The sequence below is a fragment of the Motacilla alba genome, chromosome 7, assembly GCF_015832195.1.
Source record: "Motacilla alba alba isolate MOTALB_02 chromosome 7, Motacilla_alba_V1.0_pri, whole genome shotgun sequence".
In the NCBI taxonomy this organism is placed as follows: Eukaryota; Metazoa; Chordata; class Aves; order Passeriformes; family Motacillidae; genus Motacilla; species Motacilla alba.
Genome location: NC_052022.1, coordinates 28293965 through 28317196, shown reverse-complemented (window position 1 = coordinate 28317196; position 23232 = coordinate 28293965). Strand labels below are relative to the sequence as shown.

The 23232-nt window shown below is 40.3% G+C and overlaps 1 protein-coding gene across 8 annotated transcripts in view; it reads right to left on the bottom strand.

Moving 5' to 3' along the window:
- Positions 1 to 23232, bottom strand: part of ANKRD44 (ankyrin repeat domain 44) — a 132702-nt gene that overhangs the window by 11731 nt on the left and 97739 nt on the right. For 4 of the 8 annotated variants that reach the window (XM_038142600.1, XM_038142605.1, XM_038142606.1 and 1 more), the window contains exons 15-23: positions 21115 to 21198; positions 20035 to 20146; positions 14619 to 14645; positions 8978 to 9049; positions 7539 to 7740; positions 3584 to 3662; positions 2388 to 2505; positions 1500 to 1716; positions 739 to 826 (exon numbers count right to left, since the gene is read on the bottom strand). In XM_038142600.1, coding sequence (XP_037998528.1) covers positions 739 to 826; positions 1500 to 1716; positions 2388 to 2505; positions 3584 to 3662; positions 7539 to 7740; positions 8978 to 9049; positions 14619 to 14645; positions 20035 to 20146; positions 21115 to 21198 — 999 coding nt within the window. The remainder of the gene's footprint in view (positions 1 to 738; positions 827 to 1499; positions 1717 to 2387; positions 2506 to 3583; positions 3663 to 7538; positions 7741 to 8977; positions 9050 to 14618; positions 14646 to 20034; positions 20147 to 21114; positions 21199 to 23232) is intronic. The other 4 variants (XM_038142604.1, XM_038142608.1, XM_038142601.1 and 1 more) reach the window with 3 other exon arrangements.

Genomic DNA, 23232 nt, shown 5'->3' with positions numbered 1-23232 from the left:
CTTAATGCTTTTAGTCACACTTCTGCATATTCACAATTTCTCCTTTTAACCAAACTGCATCTGCTGTGATGGATTTCATTCTCTAAAGCAAAGCTGATCCTTAATTCACTATGCACCAAGGTAATTTCCAAGTCCAGAACAAAGCTAGGATTAAAACCTTAATATCATAAAATCCTTAGTTTGTATGTCAAACACCCCTGGGCCTGGAAAGCACTCAGTCATAGACACTTTCATGAAGAGAGATTTATTCTAATGCTTAAGGTACTGAAACCCACATCTCTTCCAACTCACACATTTAGTACTTTGATTTGATGGATGTGTTCAATTAATACTTTTTCTGGTTTTGCTAATTTGTCTCGTTTCTTTATAAAAATGAACAGTATTTAGTAACAGGAATGGACATGCAGTATAGCTAACACACTTCCACACTGGATTAAAAGCTATTTCATTTTAAATTTACCTACATGTTTAAATTGCACACATTTTAATAGGCTTGAGAATTGCTAACTCATTTAAAATAATATGAATACTGAAATCTTTTTCAAAGCTATTACTTTGAAAAAAATCTGATTTAAAATAATATGTTTCAGCCACAAAGAATTTTATTTCAAGCGATCAGCTTTAAAATCATTACTCATGCAAATAATTTCAAAAGAAGCTTGCTTTATTTTCATACTGCTGCTTTCTGCAGACATATCCTAAAGCAACATGCAGTCGTTACTGGAGATTTCTACTTACACGGCACAGTGCAATGGAGAGAAGCTGTTACCATAGAACTTGTGGAAAAGTTTTTGTTCCAATAGTACCTCTATGCAGTTTTCATGACCTGTGAGAGAGCAGATATTTCACAGTGTTGCACAAAGCAGGTAGTTCACTTAATTCATATTAGGCTCGCACAGGTTGGAATCTAACACTTCTAAGTTAAAAACTGAACATGATGTGTATATAAGCTCTTATGTGAAAAATCACAGATTTTTAAATTGTATGGCAGCAGCAAGAGAGATCTGGGCTAATATTAGCATTTATTAAGAAAAAAGGAAAGCAAGAAAGCTCTTTTTAATGAGATGCCATGTATGTTGCATTACATCCAAAGCTTAAATGTCAATACTGAGAAGCTTTATCCTTATATTAAGCAATGAGTTCAGATTATCCATTTTAGAATAATCAGTTCAGTTCAGAATATCCATCTATTCACATGGTCTCTTGCACCAAGGACTCAAAGGAGCATTCCTGCTCACACAGAAATCAATTTCAGCATGGACATGAATAAAACCAGAATTTTATCTTGGTTTCTCTTGACTTGGAGGAAATGAGCCGCCAAGTCCCTGGGAGGTACCGCTGGAACTTCCCTGGCCTCTGAACTGCAGGGTGCACACAGCAAATGCTAATACAGACAGCACACAGGGATAATTTGCCTCTTCATTTCAAGCTCCTCCACCACGTTTCCCCCCAGACTGAGGCCACCCCTGACCTGGGCAGTAGCCCCGGGAGAGCCTTACCATTGTAAGAAGCCCAGTGCAGGGGGGTGTAGCCCTGGTTGTCCTTCAGGCTGCAGTCCTCCTCGGCAAGTGCCACCTGCAGTAACTCGCTCAGCCACGTGGCGTGACCCCGAGCTGCTGCAAAGTGCAGAGGTGTCCTGCCTCTGGCATCTTTACACAAAATCGAGACTTCTTTCTCTAACAGCATCTGAACACATTCTTCATGCCCAGTCATGATCTGGTAACAAAGAAAGGAGTAAAGAGGTTGATGTAACACAGATTCTTGCCCTGGAAACACAGGATGTGATTAACACCCCTGAACATGAAATGGTGTGGATGGGATTCAGCAGGCAGAGATGAGAGCTCCTTTGCTCACCTGCTGAACTGCTCACTGCAGTTACCATAAACTTCTGTATAAATATCATCCCTTGCATCAGCTCCACATTGGGTAAGAAGCTAGACTTAGCTAGGAAAGTCAGCTTAGTCAAGCTGGACTAGAAAAGATTAGATCTGCCTCAAGTTTCACTGCCTCTAGAAAAAACTTACAGGAATTACTTGCACCGTTCCAAGAAAAATGAAAGTAACTACTGGCCAGTCCTTTAAAAGAAATTATTTTTAGAATTCTTGAAGTGGTCAGTTACAAGAACAATGACTACTACTACAAAGTGTCTAGAGAAAAAAAAAAAAAAAAGTGATCTAATCATTATTTTGCCTAATTGATTAATGCAAATGTTAAATAAAAGCAAAGCATTACTAAGAACAGATATGTCTTGCTTTGTAGCTCACTGATTGTGCTTGGTCATGTTTCCAATCATTTACAGTGTTCTCTAGATTTAAACATTCTTGTACTTGTAAGTGAGTTGTAGTGACAGCAAAACAAATAATAAAGGATTATAAAAATTAAGTCACCCCTCGATGTAAAGCTGTGCATCCCAGGAGATCAGCTGCATCTACAGATGCTTCTTTTTCAAGTAATAAAGAAACAGCATCAATGTGCCCGTATGCCACTGCAAGCATTAGCGGAGTTCTAGGGAAAAAAAAGAAAACCAGAGCAGTCATAAAATGCAGCTATAAAATAGCATACTATTTGTCCCTGCTGACTTACACAGAGAAATCAGGAAGCTCTGCATTTCTTGCAACTCCTACCCACAAACCTGTTTCTTTTCCCCATACTCATATATGACACCCAAGTGAAGACCTTTTGTATGAAATTATTAAGATGTTGTTTAACAACCAACTGCCACGACTGAAATAGTAACAAACCCGCTTGTAAGCAGTTTACAGAGCAACACCATTCAAGACAATCTGTTCTCTTAATAACCTACAATTACTGTCACCTCCAGTGACACAGGAGTTTCACAATAGCAAGTCTTGTGAATGCATGTCCTTGCTAGTTACCAAGATGACAATGACCCAAACGATTTCTTTTGCAAATGCTGCACATTTGCTTAAAGGGGATGAAGGGACATGAGGAAAATAGTCAAGCTAAAATTTAGACTAACATATCTTTCATTTGTTTCTGAAAGAGATCTATTCTCCATCTGTTTTTAGACAGACTAATACCATTTAAAATTAAATGTGCAGACATTATACGTACAACATTATATGTTCCAGACACCCCAAATGAGTTTCTTAAACCATTCACATTTTCACTTTAAAAATAAATCTTATTCTCCCTCTATAACTGCCATTTAAGAAGCAGTAAAGTTTTTGTAGGAACATCTCAGATGCATGTGTCACCTCAAATAAACACTGTGTCCTACTGCACCAGTCTAATGTACCAAATAAACCCTAGAATAGCAATGCTTTAGAAAGAATATGACTTTATAGAAACATCTCAGGAGTCTGTTCATTTTTTATTGAATCTGGCCTTCAATGTCTATAAAAGACTGTGTAAAGTATGAAGCAGAGGCTAAGATTAATGATTAGTCCTTTCCACATGGCTTACATCAACTGAATGTGTACTTTGTAATCTCTGCCAAATTCTATGAGGAGAAGTGCAGGAAATACAGTATTTCAAGTAAGTACTTTTTTTTTTTGTGAGAAATATGAGATGCTATTTGAATTACAGAGCTAAAAAAAAAAAGCCCACGAAGAAAACTTACTGTCCTTTGGCGTCTGTCACATCAGGGTTGTCTGCAACTTCCAGCAACAACCGTAAACAAGGTGTATGGCCATTAATGACTGTAAAGCAAAAAACCTATGTTTCATTTCAGATATTTTTCCACTGGAATGCTTAGGGATAAGAAATGTTCTTATAAACAAGGAAAATACTCCACCATATAAGCGATCAACATTCCCCCAGTTTTCATTTAACTCGTGCCAGTGAAATGGTGAGCTGTTTTTTCCTTGACCTCACGAAGATGAGGACTGGTTCTCTTAGATATAAAAATCCCAAATGAGTAAACCAGAAATTGTGATATTCACGTCTGAGAAGATTTCTACTAAAGCAGACAGCATTTCAAAATCCCCCAGACTGAGCAGGCAGGCAAGGCATTCTGCCTGCTCATTCTGGGGATTTTGGAGGTTGGAACACAGTAGGAAGTACATTGTCAAGGCTCCTTAATTTTATGTGCACTGTACAAGTGAGTACTTCAGTGCTGCTATGAAAAAAAAAAAAATCTGTAAAGAATGACCAATGATACAAATGTTAAATTCATAAAAGCACATAACAACATAGACTAAAATTCCCTTTGAGATTATCCATTTTGTCAAAAATAAGACTTATCAAAACATTTGGATTCAGTGATGTTTGGGGATTTTGCTGTGGGGAGATATTTTGGGGATTTTTTGGGGTTTTGTTGTTTTGGGTTTTTTTATGTAACCCATTGCTGCTAGGAAACAGCTTTGAGTCTCTACATTCTGTAGGGCCTGACACTGAATCCCATCTGTGTGTCAGCTGGCTTTAAGGCTTCAGACTTTCATGGGATGAAGAGACAGATATTTTCTTCTTTGAAAAACAATTCCTGTGCTCAGTAGATACACGTTGTGTTCTTATTACAGCAAGTCATGCATTCACACTGCCTACACCCTGTGGGCTGAGGCAAAACCCTTGGACACCACCTATGTCACATCATGCTGGCAGAGAAACCGGTGCACATCATCACATTTAAATTACTCATCCAAAAATAATCTTAGTTGATTTACCCAGAAAAATAAAAGGCATTTTTGGTTATTTACGACTAAGTAATGACATATACATAACATGTAAACAGTTCTGCAGGGCTGGTGATTCACTGGCTTGAGGGGGGGAAATAAAGGTCTGTTCTTTCTCCCAGCAGGGGGAAGAGAAATCATAACTTGCTCACAAATATGTGTGAAAATGATTTTGGTAAATGAGTTTTAGAACAGATACTCCCAGAAACTCCTAGGAGCTGACCCAGTGCTTGCTAAGCATTACAGACCCTGCAGGGAACGTTAGTTTTGCCAACAGACCACAATGCTACCACTAGGGGAACGTTTGCAATGGATTCCCCAGGCTAGCCAGAGGAGAGGCTGGTGGTAATGAAATTACACAGGGATCATATCATTTGGGCAAAGGAAATTCTCCATGTTATAAGGCCAAAGGAAGTCTATTACTTCACGGGGACAGACAGAAAAAAGAAACACCTCATTAGGTGAGTTCTCAAGTCATAAATCCCTTTACTGACACAAACGTGCAGAATTCTGTCATCCAATCCACCACTTGAGGCCTCCTGAGCTCAGTGTTCAGCAATTGTGCTGGTGTAATGAGAAGGAATGAGGGCAAACAAGTTTAAGGGGATGGGCACGCTTTGCCTTCTTGTTTGCTCCCAGTGCACAGTGCTGCACGCGCGAGTGCTCGCTCTGTGCGTGCAAATGCACTCTGGCACTCAGGGGAATAATGCAGCAAGAATTCTGTTGGATTTCTCAAGAGGCTGCAGCGCCCGAGCTGCCACACTTGCAGCGCACAGACTCTGAACGCGCAGCGGTTCCCAGCAGGTGGCACCAGCCCTGCTCAAACACTCCTCACCAAAGCGCTTCCCTGGGAACTGCAGCGTGGAAATGGGCACACTGCAGGGGGATGTCTGGAGCAGGTGGGATCCTGTAGGAGCTTTACTCCAGAGATCATTTCCACAGAACTCTACAGAGCTTTTGAGTGGAAGGTTCTAAATGAATATTTAGTCTTAATGACTATTTACCCAAAGTGCACTTAACTCACATTTGAAAGCTTTCAAGTTCATGATATTGCTGAATTTCCTTTACTAAGGAGTTCAAATACTCAACCCATCTGTGCATTACTTTCCATTCTGCTCAAGGTACATGTTCCCTTTTGTGTCTCATTCCTGGGTAGAATTTTTTGCCTTTTTTCTTGGTTGGGCTTTTTGTATATGTGGTTGGTTGGTTGTTTTTAACACATATCTATCTGACTTATTTTGATTCACTGCAAATTTAAAAAACAATTTATTTGCACTCCTGAGAATGTTTTTTAGTCTGAGAAGCAAAAAGCATAATGGACCAGAAAAGTCTGCAATGAATCTTCCTACTGGTTTCACATGGAAGGCACTCAGTACTCCAGAATTGGCACTGTGAAGTGATAGCCACTCATCACTACAGCACTGAGTGATGGAGGAGATTAAAAACCAAATTAAAAGGGGGTGGGGGGGAACACAATTTGAAATTACGTGAAGGTAAGAAAGGTCTGCATTAAAATAACATCTTCTATTCAACAAATTTACTCAATTTACTCAACAGATTTATTCTACAGATTAGTATTTTAAGTCAGAGCTGTTAACAGAAATATGGGTTTGTTACCATTCGCTTTTCTCAGTACTGAAGAACCTTTCCAGTTCAGTTTTGACGACTGGAAACTTATGTCACTATAGCCACATTTTTAAATAAATGCAAATCTTTGCTATAGTCATGATGTACCAAACAGAGTCACACCTTGTTCAGAACAGATCCCAAGATATGTTTGAAGTAACTACAGGGAAAGCTCTTGACCACCACTGCTTAGTTTTGTGGTAGCACTAATATTGATTTCAATTAATTAAACAATCAGTATTTATCATGGGGAGAAATGTGCTGAGTTCTGATGCAAAGTTTTAGCAGGCAGGAAGCATTTTTAGTATGCAGTGTGGGTCTGTTATGAGCATTTCCTTCAGTACTGCAGACAAAATTGGTAAGTCTATTTGACCTCATGTTTTGAGGTTGCACTTATATGATCACACACAGAGAATAAACTGATACTACAGAATATATATGCATTTCAGCAAGATTAAAAGATAAGCAGAAGGCAATTAAGTCTGGTCCTGAATTAATTATCCACGTGGTATTAATTTTCCTTCCCACTAGAGGCCACTGCTACCCTGTACGGAGCCACTCCTGGAACAGCAGAGACACATTCCCTTTGGCACCTCTGCATATTTACCTGACAGGTACCTGTCAAACAATAACCTTCAAATAAATGACAAAGTCTACATTTCCCAGCTCATTTTGCATGTTACATAATTAACACCCCACACATGAGGAAAGGAGCAGGCTGCCAGCAAGTGCAAATTTGCAGGCTGGCTCAGGAGGAGGAGGAGCCTGAAAGAGGGGGGTGAATTTCTGTGGTGCTGCCACTGCTAATGGTTGCAAGTTTTGAACACCAGAACATTTTCATTGCCAGTCAGAGCCCACATCTATTTTTCAGCCTTTCTTCCAAAGGAGAAGCAGCGAGGCTAGTGTTCCCTCCCCCCTGATTATTTGGCTGAAGAAGCAGCAAGAAAAGGTGTCATGAGGGAAACATCACACCTCCTGAAGAGTAGGTGGTAACAGAGAGAGAGGCAAACAGGTAAGGGCAGAGCAGTAGTGGTGTGCAAAAATATGGGATTCTGTATGAGGGAGGACTGAACCACAGGGATAGAGGAAAAAAAGATGAATGAAACAGAATAAAAAGGGTTTAAATGTACAACATCAGCAAACAAGTATCACTCCTCAGGACATGTGAGAATGTTCTTCCCTTTAGAAGAAATGTGCATAGCAGCAGCATCTAAGTAAATGTACCTGCTTCAGTGTGGGAGGGTTTAGACCACAAGGGTAGCATAAGATCACACTCACCTGAGGCATGGAGGGGGGTCCTTTTGGTGACATTGTCCTTTACAGTGACAGAAGCACCCTGGCTGATGAGAGCTTCCACACACTCTGCATGTCCTCTAAATGCAGCCAAGTCCAGAGCAGTGCGTCCCTTGTCATCCTTAATGTCCAGATCCACCAGAGATTGGAGAAGTACCTCCAGAGCTTGATGATGACCATTATAGGCCTAGAATTATGAAATGTGTCATGTAAAGAACACAGCTCCTGTCTTTCAAAGACCTTTTCCATAAATTGTGACTAAAATCCAGCCCTTTCAATGTCTCCTAAACACAACAGAAATCTTTTATTGATGCCTTATGACTCTCTTTTCAACCTGAAAGGGTTTTTTCAAATTATACCGTACCCAAGAAATTTTAAAATTCCTAGAGTTTAGAAAAAGAAATTACAATTTTTGATTTGCTCTAACCTTCTAGTACAACCCAAGGTGAGTAAATTTCAGGCAATAATTTGCCAAGTCAGCACAGGTCAATCAGCAATTCATTTTTCACGTGCTACAGTATCTGACAGGGAAACATTTGCTTCAAAAACTAGATTCACTGGAGAGCTCCATGGATTATCACCTGACTGGTGCCGAATTCAACACATATGCTGGTCTTCAACTAAACAAAAGCAATTCTCAAACCAGATATAAACACAAACTTGACCTGCTCTTTACACCTGATACTTCACGGAAAATTCCTGCCAGCAGGATCACTTGGTAGAACAACTACAGTGGACAAGCAGATGCACTTCCAGACCTACAGCCACACTGGGGCCAACAGCACAAACAGGGGCGGCATTGCAAAAACCCAGTGGACAGTGCCACAAATTGGAAATGTTTTGTTCAGCTTTGTGGGGCCTGCCCTCCTCTCCACTGTCATACTCAGAGGATCCTTTTAATTTACACACAGTCGTATAGTTAGTACCGTCAGAGTTGAAGCTGTGAACTCTCCATGCCTAAAGACATTCAAGCTGCTGGATCCTGTTGTGATATGCCAGTCTCCATAGCATGGTCACAAGGCACTGCTGGGCTTTTCATGCTGTCCCACACCCTGCTGTCTACCAAACAGTTTTTTTGCACTGCACCTCTCCACCAGAACATCAGAGAATCTCATTCCATGAGTAAAGCCTAGGCTCGAGCTTTGGCCATATATTTATAAATTAGTTCTAAATACAAGGGTGAATTTCCATTTAGTTTCACTTCAGTGTCTGTGTCATCTTCCTACCCAAGCGTTAGAGTCAGGAAGAGCCAAGAGCTTCAACTGCCTAAAACTTGATTAACGATTCCAGCCGAGAACCTGGCTTTGATACATCCCTTCCCACCTTTTTCAAAACAAGCCCACAGTTAAACTTGCTTCAAAGACAGAGATTAAGGAACTATTCTAGGAGATACTGATCAAATGCTTTACACATCTCGTACTTACAGCTAAATGCAAAGGACTTTTTGTAGCTGCAGAATCAGACTCCTCAAACATATTGTTCGTTTTTTCCAGAAGCTGGGAAGAAAAAAAAATCAAGTCTTAAAACATGAGACAGGATAAATTTTCATGGACTATAAATCTGTAAGTCAGCAAAGATGTATTTTGGCCACAGTAATTATTGAAGGATTGAAAAGTATTTTCAAGCTTTTTCTGCAGAGGGTAAAGCTATAAAACCAGTTTAAAAGCTTGTCCTGAACATCCTTACCCTGATTAATTAGTTTCCATGAAATCCTGGGGCCTCCTTGGGTGAGAAAGGAGCCCTTAAAACAATGGATTTGTGGAATAGAGCCCTCAGTAAATTTACATTGGAGGAAGCTCAGTTTCATGATTATACAGCATGTGCAAGCCATGTCTGATACAGTGTTGTGGGTAATTCTGACACATAATTAGCACTGGGAATAATTATAACTGAGCTGTGAATCACTGATAAATTATAAAATTGACTGAAAGAACAATCTGCTCCTGCAATGACAGTCTTCCAAAATGCAACATGTCCCTGAACTATTAGAAGCATCCAGTAATGAATTTGTATAATCTTCTTCATTTTACAGCTTAAAACTAAGGACATTTCCATCCATCTAGAAGGAGGAGCTATGGAAAAGCACCACAACAGGACATGAACCCTGACAACTTATCCAGCTGAGGCTGCAAAACAAATCATACACAGTGTCGAGAATGCTACTGACAATTCAGCATTTGTGGAGTGGCATTGCTCATGTGCTTGGCCTTTTGCTTAATAATTACTCAGAGTTAGTCTCCAAAAGCCTTTGGGACTGGAAATTACCATTTTACAGAAAATCACCAATGGGAGACTCTATAAAAGAAAGAAAAGCGTGACAGTCAACTCAAACTGATTTGTAATGTTTCTAAGGCTAGAAGTAAAATTTTCAGTCTTTTTCAAGATTTTTCCTTCGGTTGGTTGGCTGGTTTGGTTTCTGGGGGTTTTCTTAAGACCCTAAGGAATTAATCAAAAGACTGAAAAATAAGAAAGCATGTAAGTTTTTGTGACAATCTGGACAATTTTAGGTCATGACAACATGGAAAATTCTCCAAAGAGACCATGAAAGGCTACAGGGGGTTTGCCTGTGCTGCAAGATGATGGCATGTTCCTAAACACTGATGTAGGCCTGAACTTTTGGTGTACAACTTAGTCTCCAGTAGACCTGTATCAATGATAAATTTATCCAAAATCAAACTGGAATACAAATTAGCCTTAATAATGCATAAGGTGTTACAAATCTCTTATCTGAGAAGGCCAATAACCTGAACCCTATGGAAAAGCTAGAAAATTAGGCAGTGACTTCATTTACTTGTATATTTTGTGCCTAGCAATATGTCAAGGCTATGTGTTGATAAAAATCATAAGCAAGTAGGTGTGTGTATTAACAGGTAATGCAAATTTTAACACTTCCCTGCAGCTAAGGGGAAGAAAAAAAAAAATCAAGCCTCCCACCAGTTTCTTGGTGGGTTTGGGGCAGAGTTAAGAAATGCATTTGGTGTTGCCATGTGGAACCACCTCCAGCTAAAACACTGTTCTTGTCTTATATAAGAGAGCTGTGAACAGGATGAAGCAGTAGCCAGCTATGAATACACAAATGCATCTGATTTTCTCTAGAGAGTAAACAAGCTAAAAAATCCCCCCAAACAAACCCAAGCACTAAGCTTGTTCCCCTGCCTGCCTGATACTGGCCTTTAGTCTGTGTCCATGAGGTCAGCACAGCAGACTAATTTAATCATTTTTAATTACATTTATTATCACCATGTTGAAATTCCAGGATCAAAATCATAACGAGTAAATACTTCCCTTCACCTGTCAGAAGGCTCCAAAAGTCTCCGGGAACAAGGCAGATAATTGCCTTTCAAATAGATGAAAAAAACCACACAGAAAATTGACAAAATTGAGGCTCTAAAGGCACAAATTGTGGGATTGGAGCGCCCCTCACAAAAGGCATCTCCATGGCTTAGTCAAAGCAGCTTAGGCTGGTGCAGACCAGGCTTAATGAGCTTATTAGTCATAAGGCTGAATAGCTCCATCATAAAGTCAAGTGCAAACACGACTTTGATGGCAAACCTGGAAGCTCTCAGAAACAGAGCCATACACTGCAAGAAGAGAAATTATAAAGGAGAACAAGAAGAGGAAGATAAAACACACAGCACTAATAATTTTTTTGGCATTCCTTGTCAAGCACTGTTTTTTAACAATCAAGTCACTTGATTGATAAACATAATGTACAAAGAGATAAAAAACACCAAGTCCAAGTCACCAAGAAACTCTCCGGTTTTACCAGTGTTTCTATGGTTCTATGGAAGCTTTTATACTAAATTACATGTATTTTCTATAATAACACATAGAACAGTGACTCTAGTTCCATTATCCTTGCAAGAAGCTATCCATAGTTGCATCTGTTTTTAAAAAGGTAAATTTATCATTCAGAGTCATTTGTCCTGGCAGCCATGGAAGCTTAAATCCCACAGAGCTCACAGAGCAATCCCAGCATGTCTGCTGTGCTGCAATCCATCCCTGCCTGTGGAGCTGCATTTCACTGAAGACAGACAAATAAGCACGAATTACCAACACTTTATGGTTACTGGTGGCTGACTGGACAATGTCCCAGCACATTGCATTTCTTATTTTTTGAGACTTTAAAAGTTTGCCTTACAGCAGATTGCATTTCTCTGCATTGACTGCCACAGATTTTAGGTGGATGTCAGAATTGTGCAAAGACCCTGCACAAGAGGGGCACTCTTCCCTGTGGGCAGGTCAGAACCTTTCTGAAGGCAAGGGTACCCTTCTTCTCTTTCTGCCTCTTGGGAATTCCCAGCATGACCCTGTCACTTCCTGTGACAACATCATTTAATACTGTAAGTAATTTTGTGAAATCTTCTCCAGACTCAGAAACAGGAACATGAATGCTTTGGGAGATGCAGACTGAGATAAAACATCAATTATTCAGTTCTAGTCTTACAAACAAACAGCACTACAAGGTTGCTATTATAAACTCTCTTCTCTTCCCCAGTTCAGCATGAAGATGAATAACTTTTACAGTTCACACCATTTCATTTGTGCAGTAAGGGTATTTACAGGCATAAAAGGATTTACTGCCTGATTTTATTCTGTGATTATAACAAATGACTCTATAGCAGGATACAGTGTGGGTTCCCCCCTTCATTTTTGGGGCATTCAGATATGCCAGTTAATGAGTCAGGATACTTCCTATGATTGTCCTCATAATATATGCTAAAATTCAGCTCTGGTAAAAAAAAAAAAAAGAAAAAAGAAAAAGGCAGCTTTATGGAGCATGTCAGTAATTTAAAATTACCATTAAGCAGAAAAAGTGATAATACTTTGATCATGCATAAAAGGTTTAAGCTGCACTTTTCAAAGCAAGAGTCAAAAGGAACTCCAAGCCATAGATAATGAAATGATGGGCACTATCTCAAACCCCAAAAGAGAACAGCATGTGTGGATCTGTCCAAGCCATCGTGCACAGGCACCTCCAGGCACAGCCATTTCAGTGCACTCCCAGTAGTTATGTCCCAGGCTTGTGCTAACTGGCACTGAAGTTAAAGGGACTTTTCTTTGAGAGTTTTACTGTTTTATTAAGGCAGCTTTGACATTCCAACACACACTGGCAGTACTGCTGGTGAACCCCTGCAGTTTGGTGACATTCATGCTGATTGTAAAATGGCAAAGCATTAGATTGGCTGTGTATATTCTAAAATGGCCTTTACTCTGAAAAGTTATTAATGTAACAGTGTTCAGAAATATCCACACATGTGAAAAGCTGATCAAAAGGCAATAAAGACAAAAGAAATAGTTGGACACTGCTCTTCTGCAACAATTCCGCAGCGATGCCGCTGATCACTCACAAGGTCATCCAGAACTGGCAATCTGTCACGATTTTTAATGTCACTTTCAGAACTGAATACAAATATATGAGCTAGGTGTCACTTTGCATCTCATATTTCCTGATAAATTGCAACAGATAATTGTCTCTGCTCTGGGAAAACATGCCACCAGCAGCTTCTTTTAAATAAAGGCTTTTCCAGCAAGTAGCCAGGACAAGATTGAAAACCCTCATCAGTTGTTTCTGATGATACAGAAAAGAGCAGTAAAATGAACCTCTGTACTACTTTATCTCTAATCAGGGAAGGACATTTTAAAATCTCAGAATTATTCCTAATTGATGACAAATTCAAAGGTGAAGTGGCACAAATAAATCCTCAGGGGAACAAGCAATCCTGTAAGTTCTCTCCATATTCATAAATACACATCATCAAATTATTTTAATTTGATCAGGTTAAAACCAATATGCCTCTTAACCTAGTGCTGATGCTTTCCTAAGATCAGGCTTTAAAAATCCAATTCATCAGTATTGACATCAATTTCACTCACATGCACAGATATGGATGAAGCTAAATTAACTTAAGCAAGAAGTATTTTCACAAGAGCTTAGGCTGAGCCTGAAGGGATGTGTTAGTAGCTCCGTGCAACTCCTCCAGTACAAAGTCTAAGTATCCAATACCCAGCAGAACAGTCACCACCATGCAGACAGGACACTTACCTGGCATGTAGGAGAACACTGTTCAGCTCTTTAAACATATCTAAATCTGAAACTCGAGCTGGGGCACTGATCTTCTCTTGGAGCTCTTCCACTCCATACAAAATCATTTCATGTTAAGCCATAGGAGTGCCATACTCAGTGAGTCATAGGGGCAGGTAATTGTCACCCAGTGAGTATTTAAACAATGCAGAACAGCTCCAAATGAGAGTGAGAGATCACCCCCAGAACCAGCCTGCATAGTATGTTGGTTACCCCTTGGGATGTAGAAGTCCAATTCCTTTTGTCAGTCAGAGCAGAGATTTGAACCCAGGACTTTCACACTCAAATCACATATATCACATTTCTTTCTGGCCAGAAATTCTACCTTGGAGGTTCTGTAAAACCTCACATTTTGCTTTAAGGACTCTCTTAGCCAAAGAAACTTCTGCAAATCATCATTATATTTAGAGAAATTATTAGAAGTTTCCTCTTTAGATAGAAAACTTGAGGACTGGTGAAATACAGTGGCAGCTAATTTTTAAAATGTGCATTTCAGTGTTATTTTTGCTACTCTCCTCTCATTTGAGCCTCTACTCTGAAACACACACAAGTACTTTGTAAATTCAAGCTCACTTGAAGCCACGTAATTTACATTTCTTCTCTGAAACACTTTAAAATTGGCCACAAACTTCCAGAAAACAGCCAAGTGTGGTTCCATTTCACATTCCCAAACGCAAGGTTAATTGAACATCCAGGGAAGTGTCATGCCAGCCAGGTACGTGCACTGGACTCACAGCTCCTAAGACTGACTGAGGAGAAGCAACAGCCTTGAGCAAAGCTGGAGCCTGCAAGCAGCAGGAAGAAGGAATTCCAATGGAAGCAGAAGCAGCACACATGCAATTGCTTCAAGTACGTGGCATGCTGGTTAAGAGTTGTGATTCTTCTTCCTCAGGCTTCACCAGAGTGAATACAAGGATTTGCAAAATACTCAGAAGTTTAAATAAAAATACACAACATGCAATTGCTTTTCATTTACTCACTATATCCAATGGAGTTTTGCTTCCAATCTAATTAAAAATGTCAATTAGAATTAGAATAATTAAAGACAGAAACACTCAAGTGTAATGGTAATCTGAAAATGTTTCTTGGTTTATTTTTCCTGTACAATAATTGCATTGCAAGCAGTGCATGAACAGAACGACGGACCTGACCCTGTGTGCCCCATCTCTACACTGTCCACACCCAGCAGAAACACTCCTGAAGCAATGACACCACAGCCACTGTGGACAGATAGAAGTTACATCACTGCATAAGGGAGGAAGGAAGAGAGGAGAATAATGACAGTGTTTAAGATCAATCTCCTCAATTGACAAAACACAGATCAACAGATACATAATACACACACACACAGTGGGAGGCTTTGCTTAATGAAGTGAGATTGCTTTGTAAACCTACAAATACCAATAAACCAGTGACAGTTTCTGTCTGAAAGTCTGCTTATGCAGACAAACAAGTTGTATTGGATAAACAAACCCGACTGCACCCCTAAAATCCCAGTGACCACAGCTCTTTCTGAGAGCCTAATACTCTAATGCCGTGCAATATGCCTTGATCAGATGTCCTTTTCTTTGAATTCAGTAGATTTGAGAGAGCCAGATATTCTTCACACATAACATTTAAACACCACACACATAGATACACAAAAAGGTCTTAAAGGCAATGGCATAAGTCTGTGATCTCTTTCCTGACTGAATGAAAAATGTCTCCTGAAGTTCTGCAGTGGCCTTGCTCTTCTCTGTCAGAAGAAAGCAGATTAAAGTGTCTTGCTTCTCCACCCCGGGAAAATAAGAACACAGACTAAAAAAGACAAGATGTGTCAGAGAGACAGAAAATAAACCCCAGAGATGCTAAGCAATACTCTGTCCTACAAGGCAAAGTGCCAGCAGGGTGCCAGGGCAAACAGTAAATTCCTGCCCTTGTTGATTTCCTAAGCAGCATTAGCTTTTTAGAAAACGCTTTTAGAATCCAAATTATCTGGTTTCCAAAACACAAAATCTAAGACAAAGTGCACTTCTATAAACTAACTTATATCAGTGTATCTAGCCTATATGGGCTCCTATTGATTATTTGAACAGCGGGTACATATTGCACAAATATTGACATCAAAACTCAACCACTTAAACCAGTCTACCATGATTTGGGGGATTCTACAACTGACAGACAAATTAGATGTATTGAAGTTCTTTTTGAGCATTAAGTTCCTAAGTTCTTCTCCTTTTTAGAACCACTTAAGTTAATGACTTTGTGCTTCTCTGCTCCACATGAAAAAAAAGCTCTCACAGACACAGGTGCAAAGTAATTCATCACACAAAACACTGCTGCCCCTGGCTTCAGACAACATGCTCCCTTTAAGAAAGAGGGTGCTGGATATGGAGACAGACAGGCAACTATGAAGGAGAAAGCCCAGGTTGTTTCCCCTGAATAAAGAGATCTGAGTCAGGAGGCCAGGGGCTGCCACTGGATGAGCATCCAAGCCAGATCCCCATGTGGAATAAAGCTTTTTAACACCTATCCCAGCCCCTGCTGTGATTCACTCATCAGTAATTACCAGTGTCCTGCTCTCAGATGGATGAATGAACACATTTGTGTTGGTAGGAGACAGGTAATTAGCAGCAGCCATATTGGAGATTTATGGAGTCAGTGATTTCAATTTCTCCACAGGTTAAGGAACCACGCGTTTGAAGGCATGGCTCATCTGCCTTGCAGTGCAGAGCTGCTCTGATAAAGGTGTTCCCCAGCCTCTCCATTCCCAGTGTGGCTTTGTGCTGGCCAGACACCTCCCTCAGCCTCTGCTCCCCAACACACACAAGGGGATTTGCCTTTTCTTCTGGGCACAGCTTTTGGTTAAATCATGCTCTCCTCCCATCCTTAAACAATTTAGCCCCTGTGATGATTCAATTTCTGTTAGTCAAAGAGAGAATTACACTTGCTGATGGAATAAAGAGAAGAGCAGATTAAAAGAAAAAGTATCCATCATTTCTTACAGTCAGAGAAGAGATATCACTGGAGGAGACAGGCATTTAATTCTGTTTGGCCTAGCATTGCACAGAAACCTGTTTTTATCAGCACAAAGTGCTTGACTGTCTCTCTGGGTAGAATTCTAATGTGAAATTACAATTTAAATTCCACTCTTTTCACACCAATAAAGCTATTGTGATAAGAGATCATTTCAATGTTAAAAAATCCACAACATTTTCCCTGTTCTTCAAAGGAGTTGGGTGATGTGATCAGCTCTAAAACACCAGGTAGCAGTGATGACCAGTATCACTGACTACCAACAGCAAAGTTGGCCCCAGCCTAAACAAACCTGAGGTTATTTTCAGAAGCAGGAAGGCAGGTGGGAGTTTCAGTGGCTTGCAAGCACACATGCCCACCATTCACCCTTTATGAATGGCTCCCTACAGATGGAGAAACAGCTGAGGAATCAGCTTCCACTCTTCTCTTTTTAGCAACATCACATCATTCATTGCAGGGCAAGTACCCCGCTAATATTCCAGACAACCTAAAGGTCCTCCAGGAAAAAGCTTCTAAAAGCTGCTCTTGTTGAGCTCTGTAGTTGAATACACAAAACATAAATTTGGTTTGGGTCAAAGATATGACCTTTTCACTCTCAATCCTTATTTCTCCTAACACCTCCCCACAAAGAAAGGTAGCTAAGTTCCAGCCAAGGTATTAGACTCACGGTAAACACAAAAGTCAAAGAATGAAACTATGTTTCCATAGATAAACCAGCCTTTCTCTAAACTGTATTCAAACATGTAAATATTTTATAATGCTGAGAAACTGTGGTGCTTAAAGCACAGACCAAATTGCCCAGTGAAGGAAACTCCACTCGATGGTACATTTTCTTCTTTGGATTTACTTTTAAAAGTGAACATTTATTTGGAAATAAGCTCTCTTAAATACCTACTAAAAAACTGGGTGGGGGGGAGGGGGGAAGGCAAATAAAAAGTAATCTTACAAGGTCTTTTATAAATTTGACATATTCTGGAACACCAAAATAATTCCCTAACATTTTGCTGAAGTGTGGAATTGTGTATGTAGAGAAATACTAGTAGTCATTATTCATAGAAAAACAAGATTATTGCTGCACCCACCTTGACTTAGTTTTGACCACAATTAATTAAATTAATTAAATTAATTAATATTTCAGATGAACTCTTTCCTCTAACAAGTTTTAGGCCCAGAAAGAACTGTCTTGTTCTAGGCAAGATAATTTCTAGATATTTTCATTTATCAGCTATCAATAATAAACAAAAACATTCGCCCAGGGGATAAAATAGTACAATAACAGCTAATGTGGCACTGAAAAATAATGGTTTATTTACATAATCCCACTTGACTTTGCTTTCAGCCCTTTTGCCATCCTGAATCCCAGCGTTGCAAAGAAATCAGTGTAAGGTGTGCCTGTATCAACTAGTTTGAGTTATCAAATGTAAAGCTGTTAAACTCAGGACTTGGTAACTCGTGACAAAAAATCTGAGTCAGCTTCTTCTGCCAGTGGCTGCAAAGATAACAGATCCTGGTCCTACTGTTGGATAAGCACAAATGCTTTCTGACACATTTACCCTTTGAGTTCCAGAGAGAAAATGACATGCCTGTTACCCTCCAAACACCAATGGAATAATCCCGGCTCCCCAAAAGTTTCATGCTGGCACCCCAGCACACAACAGTGGTCCTGTGCATGCAGAGGATAAAATTCATGGCAGTTGTTTTTCACCATTGTACACAGAACAGCTGTGTGATTCTAACTCTGTAAATGATGCTTGAGCTTGGGTTTCCATACTCCCGCTTTAGACACAAATACAGGAAGACTGACAGGGAAGAACATGGAGTTTTTCTGCCTGAATATAGAACACTTGCTGCACAGCTGTCTCTGGCCCACAGCTGGCATTTCACCCCTCCAGATTAAAAGAAAACCCAACACCTCTGACATACACTACGTTCCCAGCTCTTCCTTTTGTCTGCCCAGCCTAAGCAATGCCAGGATTTGACAGCAGATCATTGCCCGCAACTGAGATGTGCAGAAAATGTGCCCAGCCACAGGTACAAAAGAGAGGGAGCCTTCCTCCGTGCCCATTCCATGCCTCACAGCACACGGAGACTGACAGGGAGGCTGAAAGAGAATCCCCAGTGAAGATGCTCCCCCTCCACCCCCACAGGCAGAGTTACCAGAGATCCCTGCTAGGAGAAGGCAAGGCCAAACTCACTGCCACCAGCCACAAAGGAGCAGTGCTATTTAAAGTGTCCTAAATATACATGCTTGCAGGTGGGAGCTAAAAAGGCTTAACACCCCGCCTGAAATTCTGCCCCAGGCCTGCCCTGGCAGAGTTTCTGCCCCAGGTTTCCAAGCTGCTGGAACCAGCTGCAGGCCAGCTGCAGCACTTTCCTGCTGTGGCACGTGTGGTGTGAAAGCAGCGTGTGCTGTGCAGAGCTCCTTCTCAATAACTAAATACTCGACTCTTCAACACAGAAAGAAAGAACCAAACAACACGTAACACTAAACAACACACAGTGTTCTCACTAAGGCTTGAATATCTATACAATTTTCCAACTGGAGCTTAGTTTTTGGAAGCAATTAAAGTCAATTTATATGTAATAGATACTATCTATTATATAGCATAGACAATGTATATAGTAATAATACATATAATATATATAATTTTGGATCACCCTGTATATCAAGCAGTTAACTCTCACCTTTATGACACTTTAACAAGATAGGTCTATAAATTCCATTCTATACATCTCCCAAATCCAATGTTTGGCTAAAAATTGTTGGCATTTTAGAAGATGCAATTACTAATCACTCAGACCCAGAATATTAAAAAAGGAATAGCCAAAAAAAAAAAAAAAACCCCAAACAAAACAAACAAAAAACCCCAAACAAACTCCAAAGTTCTCAGCTGCATTGCATATAAGGTTGATCTTGATTATGGTAACTTTATCAATGTTGCCATTGTTTTGCCAGAGACAAAAAAGAAACTGCAGGTATGAAGCAAAAGTTATTTACTCCCTCAGTATGCAGGTCAGATAAAGTGCCAGGTGGATCAGGCACATACACTGTCATTTACCAGGAACTGTCCCTAGTCCTGGCACTCAGGCATACACAGGGAATATTTTGATCATGCTTAAAATTAATTTGTGCTTACATAAAGTCCACTCAAAGACAACCCTTAAGCACCACGTTGTTGAATAAGGACTTGATTATCAAGATAAAAATATTTTTAAGATACTTCTGGGTGCAAATATTTGAGTTTACTGCCCCATGTCGCAGGTTTCCACATATTTCTTACTATCCAAAGAGCTGCAATAGTAGCCATGAGGGGAGTTCACCCTCCTGGCACGTGCACATTCCACATCAGCAGACAGGGAAGTCCTAAAGCGAGCACTCACCAGCTCCAAGCACTGCCGGTGCCCGTAGGCAGCCGCGTAATGCACAGTGTTGTAGCCCTCCTTGTCCTGGATGGATGGGTTGGCATCGTTCTGGAGAAGGAACTCGAGACACCTGTGGACAATTCACCGGGGTAAATGGGGGCTCACAAGATTTAACAGGCTCATCCCTCGCTGCAGCTGGAAGCGGCACTGGCAGTGAGTCCTGTACTTCGAGCAGCAAATCACTTTTCACCAATAGCTCCTCACATTCACCATGCTTTTAAACAGAAAATCCCCACTCGTCCTTGAAGATCAACTTCATGGAAAAGATCTTCGACCTAACTCTTGTGGCTACTCTAGATTACAAAATTGATTTTCTGTCACAAAACCTGAAAGATTCTGTACACATGACATAAACAGCCTAGAACTGCTATCCCTCACATAAAAACTCAGGTATCAAACCATTGGCCTCCCAGCATGCAGTAGGGCAGGCTGGAGAAAAAAGATTTAACTGGGTTACATGAACATACTCTCTTCTTCATTGGCTTTTTTTCAACCATTTTTTTCAAAAGATCCCTTTTGCTCTTTCTAGCTCTTGCCACTTTCTCTTAAACCATCAAGATACCATCATTTTGTTAGTAGTACTTTCTTGCCTAGCCTGTAATCTGGAGTGAATGTAAGGCCATTATATGATAAAGGGGATTTTTTTTTTTAATCATTAAGCAAATAGATGAAAATGCTAATCCAAGTGAATGCATTGAGAAAGCCATTGGCTACTTCTTTTTGCAATGTACAGACTCTGCTGTGCATGACACTAAAGACACTGAGTGATACTAAAGCACATGATATTAAAGAATTATAAAATTACCGAAGCTGTACATCTTCCATTAAGAAACAGCAACAAGCACAGAAACAGAAATATCAGGGAATATGTGCACAGAGAAGAGTGTGGAGCTTTTTCCTTTAGGTTAGCCCTCATTGAAGCCAAGCATTGTTTTTAGCAGAGGAAAGAACAAGCAAGAGCAGAGTGTAAGGCTGCAAGCCAAAGCCATGGCATTCTCCAGGAATGAAGTCTAACTGCTTTTGTGACACCAAACTTACAATGCAGCTTCTTTTTCCTTCATCTCAGTGGCTCTTTCAAGTTCTTCAGCATTTTCATGGGAGTTACCTAAAATATTCTTTCTTCTTAGCACAGAGGACAGAAAAATGCAACTTATTCTCAAAACACCACACCAGTGATTTTGATGCAGTCTGCTACCCACCCCCAGTCTCCTCTTCAAGGAGCTGACTTCCTCCAGCCCACAATGAGGATTCTACAAGTTAACTGAGAGCACTGCATGGCTCTGCAGGTAGTGAGTTTCCAAAGCTGGGGAGACAACCCATAGTGTGGTAGTTTATTGTCCCACAAGTCAATGCCAGAAGAAAAAAAAAATTAATTCTGGTTTCTACCAGGTACAGTTTGACCAACATTTTCTAGAATCCTTCTGTTTCAACCATAGCAATGTTGTGCACTTTTTTTCCTTTCCAGAGAGTAACTCAGGATTACTACACCTTGCTTCCTCTTGCAGTAAGCTGCTAGCTCTTCTCCAGCATTTAGGATTTAGAGCAACTTTAATCACTGATACTAAATCACTGTGTCTCGAGGCTGCATTAGCTGACTCGTCTCACTTTCTGTCAAAAAAATATATCTTGGCAACACTGTGTGATCTCTCAGTCAGGTTCTTCTCCCTGCTCATTAACTACCCACATCCAGAGTTAATGATGAATATTCTTTGGAATGAGATCGCCTGACCTTGCAAATTTTTTGACATTCAGCAGGAAAAAAAAAAGATTTGCTGACCTATAAAATCATGGCCTGCAAATAGCATTTGATCTATGTAATAAGGCTTCTTCCAGAACATCTCAAACTGAAAAATTTAACGAGAAGACAGCATCACCACATCAGAATCAATTTAGGCTTGGATTGTGAGGACAAATAAAAGCCATATACTTCTTCCAAAGTTCGGGATGTGACTAAAATAAGCTTAAATAAGCTTTTCTTTTCTCTTTTTTAATGAGGGATAAAAGTAGAAACATCCTGAAGTTAACCAAGAGCTTGTTTAAATGCAGGAACCTCACCTACCAAGAACCAAAAGCTGAAAAACACACACTGAGTCATCATTCTCAACCCCCCCCCAAGTAACACCTCACCCTGGTAAGACAGAATTAGAAACAGGCGGTGGTGAAAGCCTTCCTACAATGTTATGCTGGTTTTCATGCCAAGCACAGACCTCTGGTGACTCTGCCTCCTTCTCCCCAGCACTGTTCAAGTTTGAGGGTGATGGGGAAAACATTTTTTATATCAGTACTATCACAGGAAATGATGAAGAAGCTCTCGAGGCTCTGATGTGGCATTCAGAACTCTGCCATAAGGTTAAACCAAACTTCCCCTGCTGTGGCATGGAGGTGGTGCTCTGCTGGGAGAGATGCAGCTGCACTTTTACCAGACCTCACTATATAAAAAAGCAAAAACTAGATCCTTAGGGTCTAGAGACCCTGTGAGACAGAAAAACATAGGATGACCTAAAATAAATAAGGGTTGCTAACAGTTTTAATAGAGAAATAACAGGAAAATGGAGTCTGGTTTATACAGTGTCTTATAAGGAAGAGATTGGCAGAATGTTCAACTATCTGGGAATTAAAATTGCAGTCAGTAACCATAGCATTTCTAAGTTTTGCAGCTGTTTTCCCCCTTTCTCACAAGAACACCACTGAGTTATGACAAAGGCTATTCCTCAGATATTCCTCTAAAAAGGCAACCTGTTTGGACAGGGTGAGCATTTTTATCTGCTCTGACAGTGGAGTGAGACTGATGGTTAGATCTATCCCACCCTTCCCACGAATCTGTCAAAATGCCCAAATGTCTGTCTGTCACTGCAGTCCCTCTCAGAAAACCTCTCCTCCTGCTGTCTCTTGCTCTATCCCTTCTGATTATTTAAAAAGCTAATGCAGAAAATTCTCTAAGCTTAATCTTGTGAGGAAAGCACAGAGAGGAAAACAGAGGACACAATACTGTGAAAATAGTTCTGTAGGGCAGCAGGGTGGCTGCAGAACTGTGTGCTCCTCCAGAGGTAAACCATGGAGCTGAAATGCCACATCAGCTGGGGCTTTGGCTTCCAGTCAGAGCAACTCACTGTGGAGCTATGCATACATCTGAGAGAAATTCCTGTGCTAGTGGGA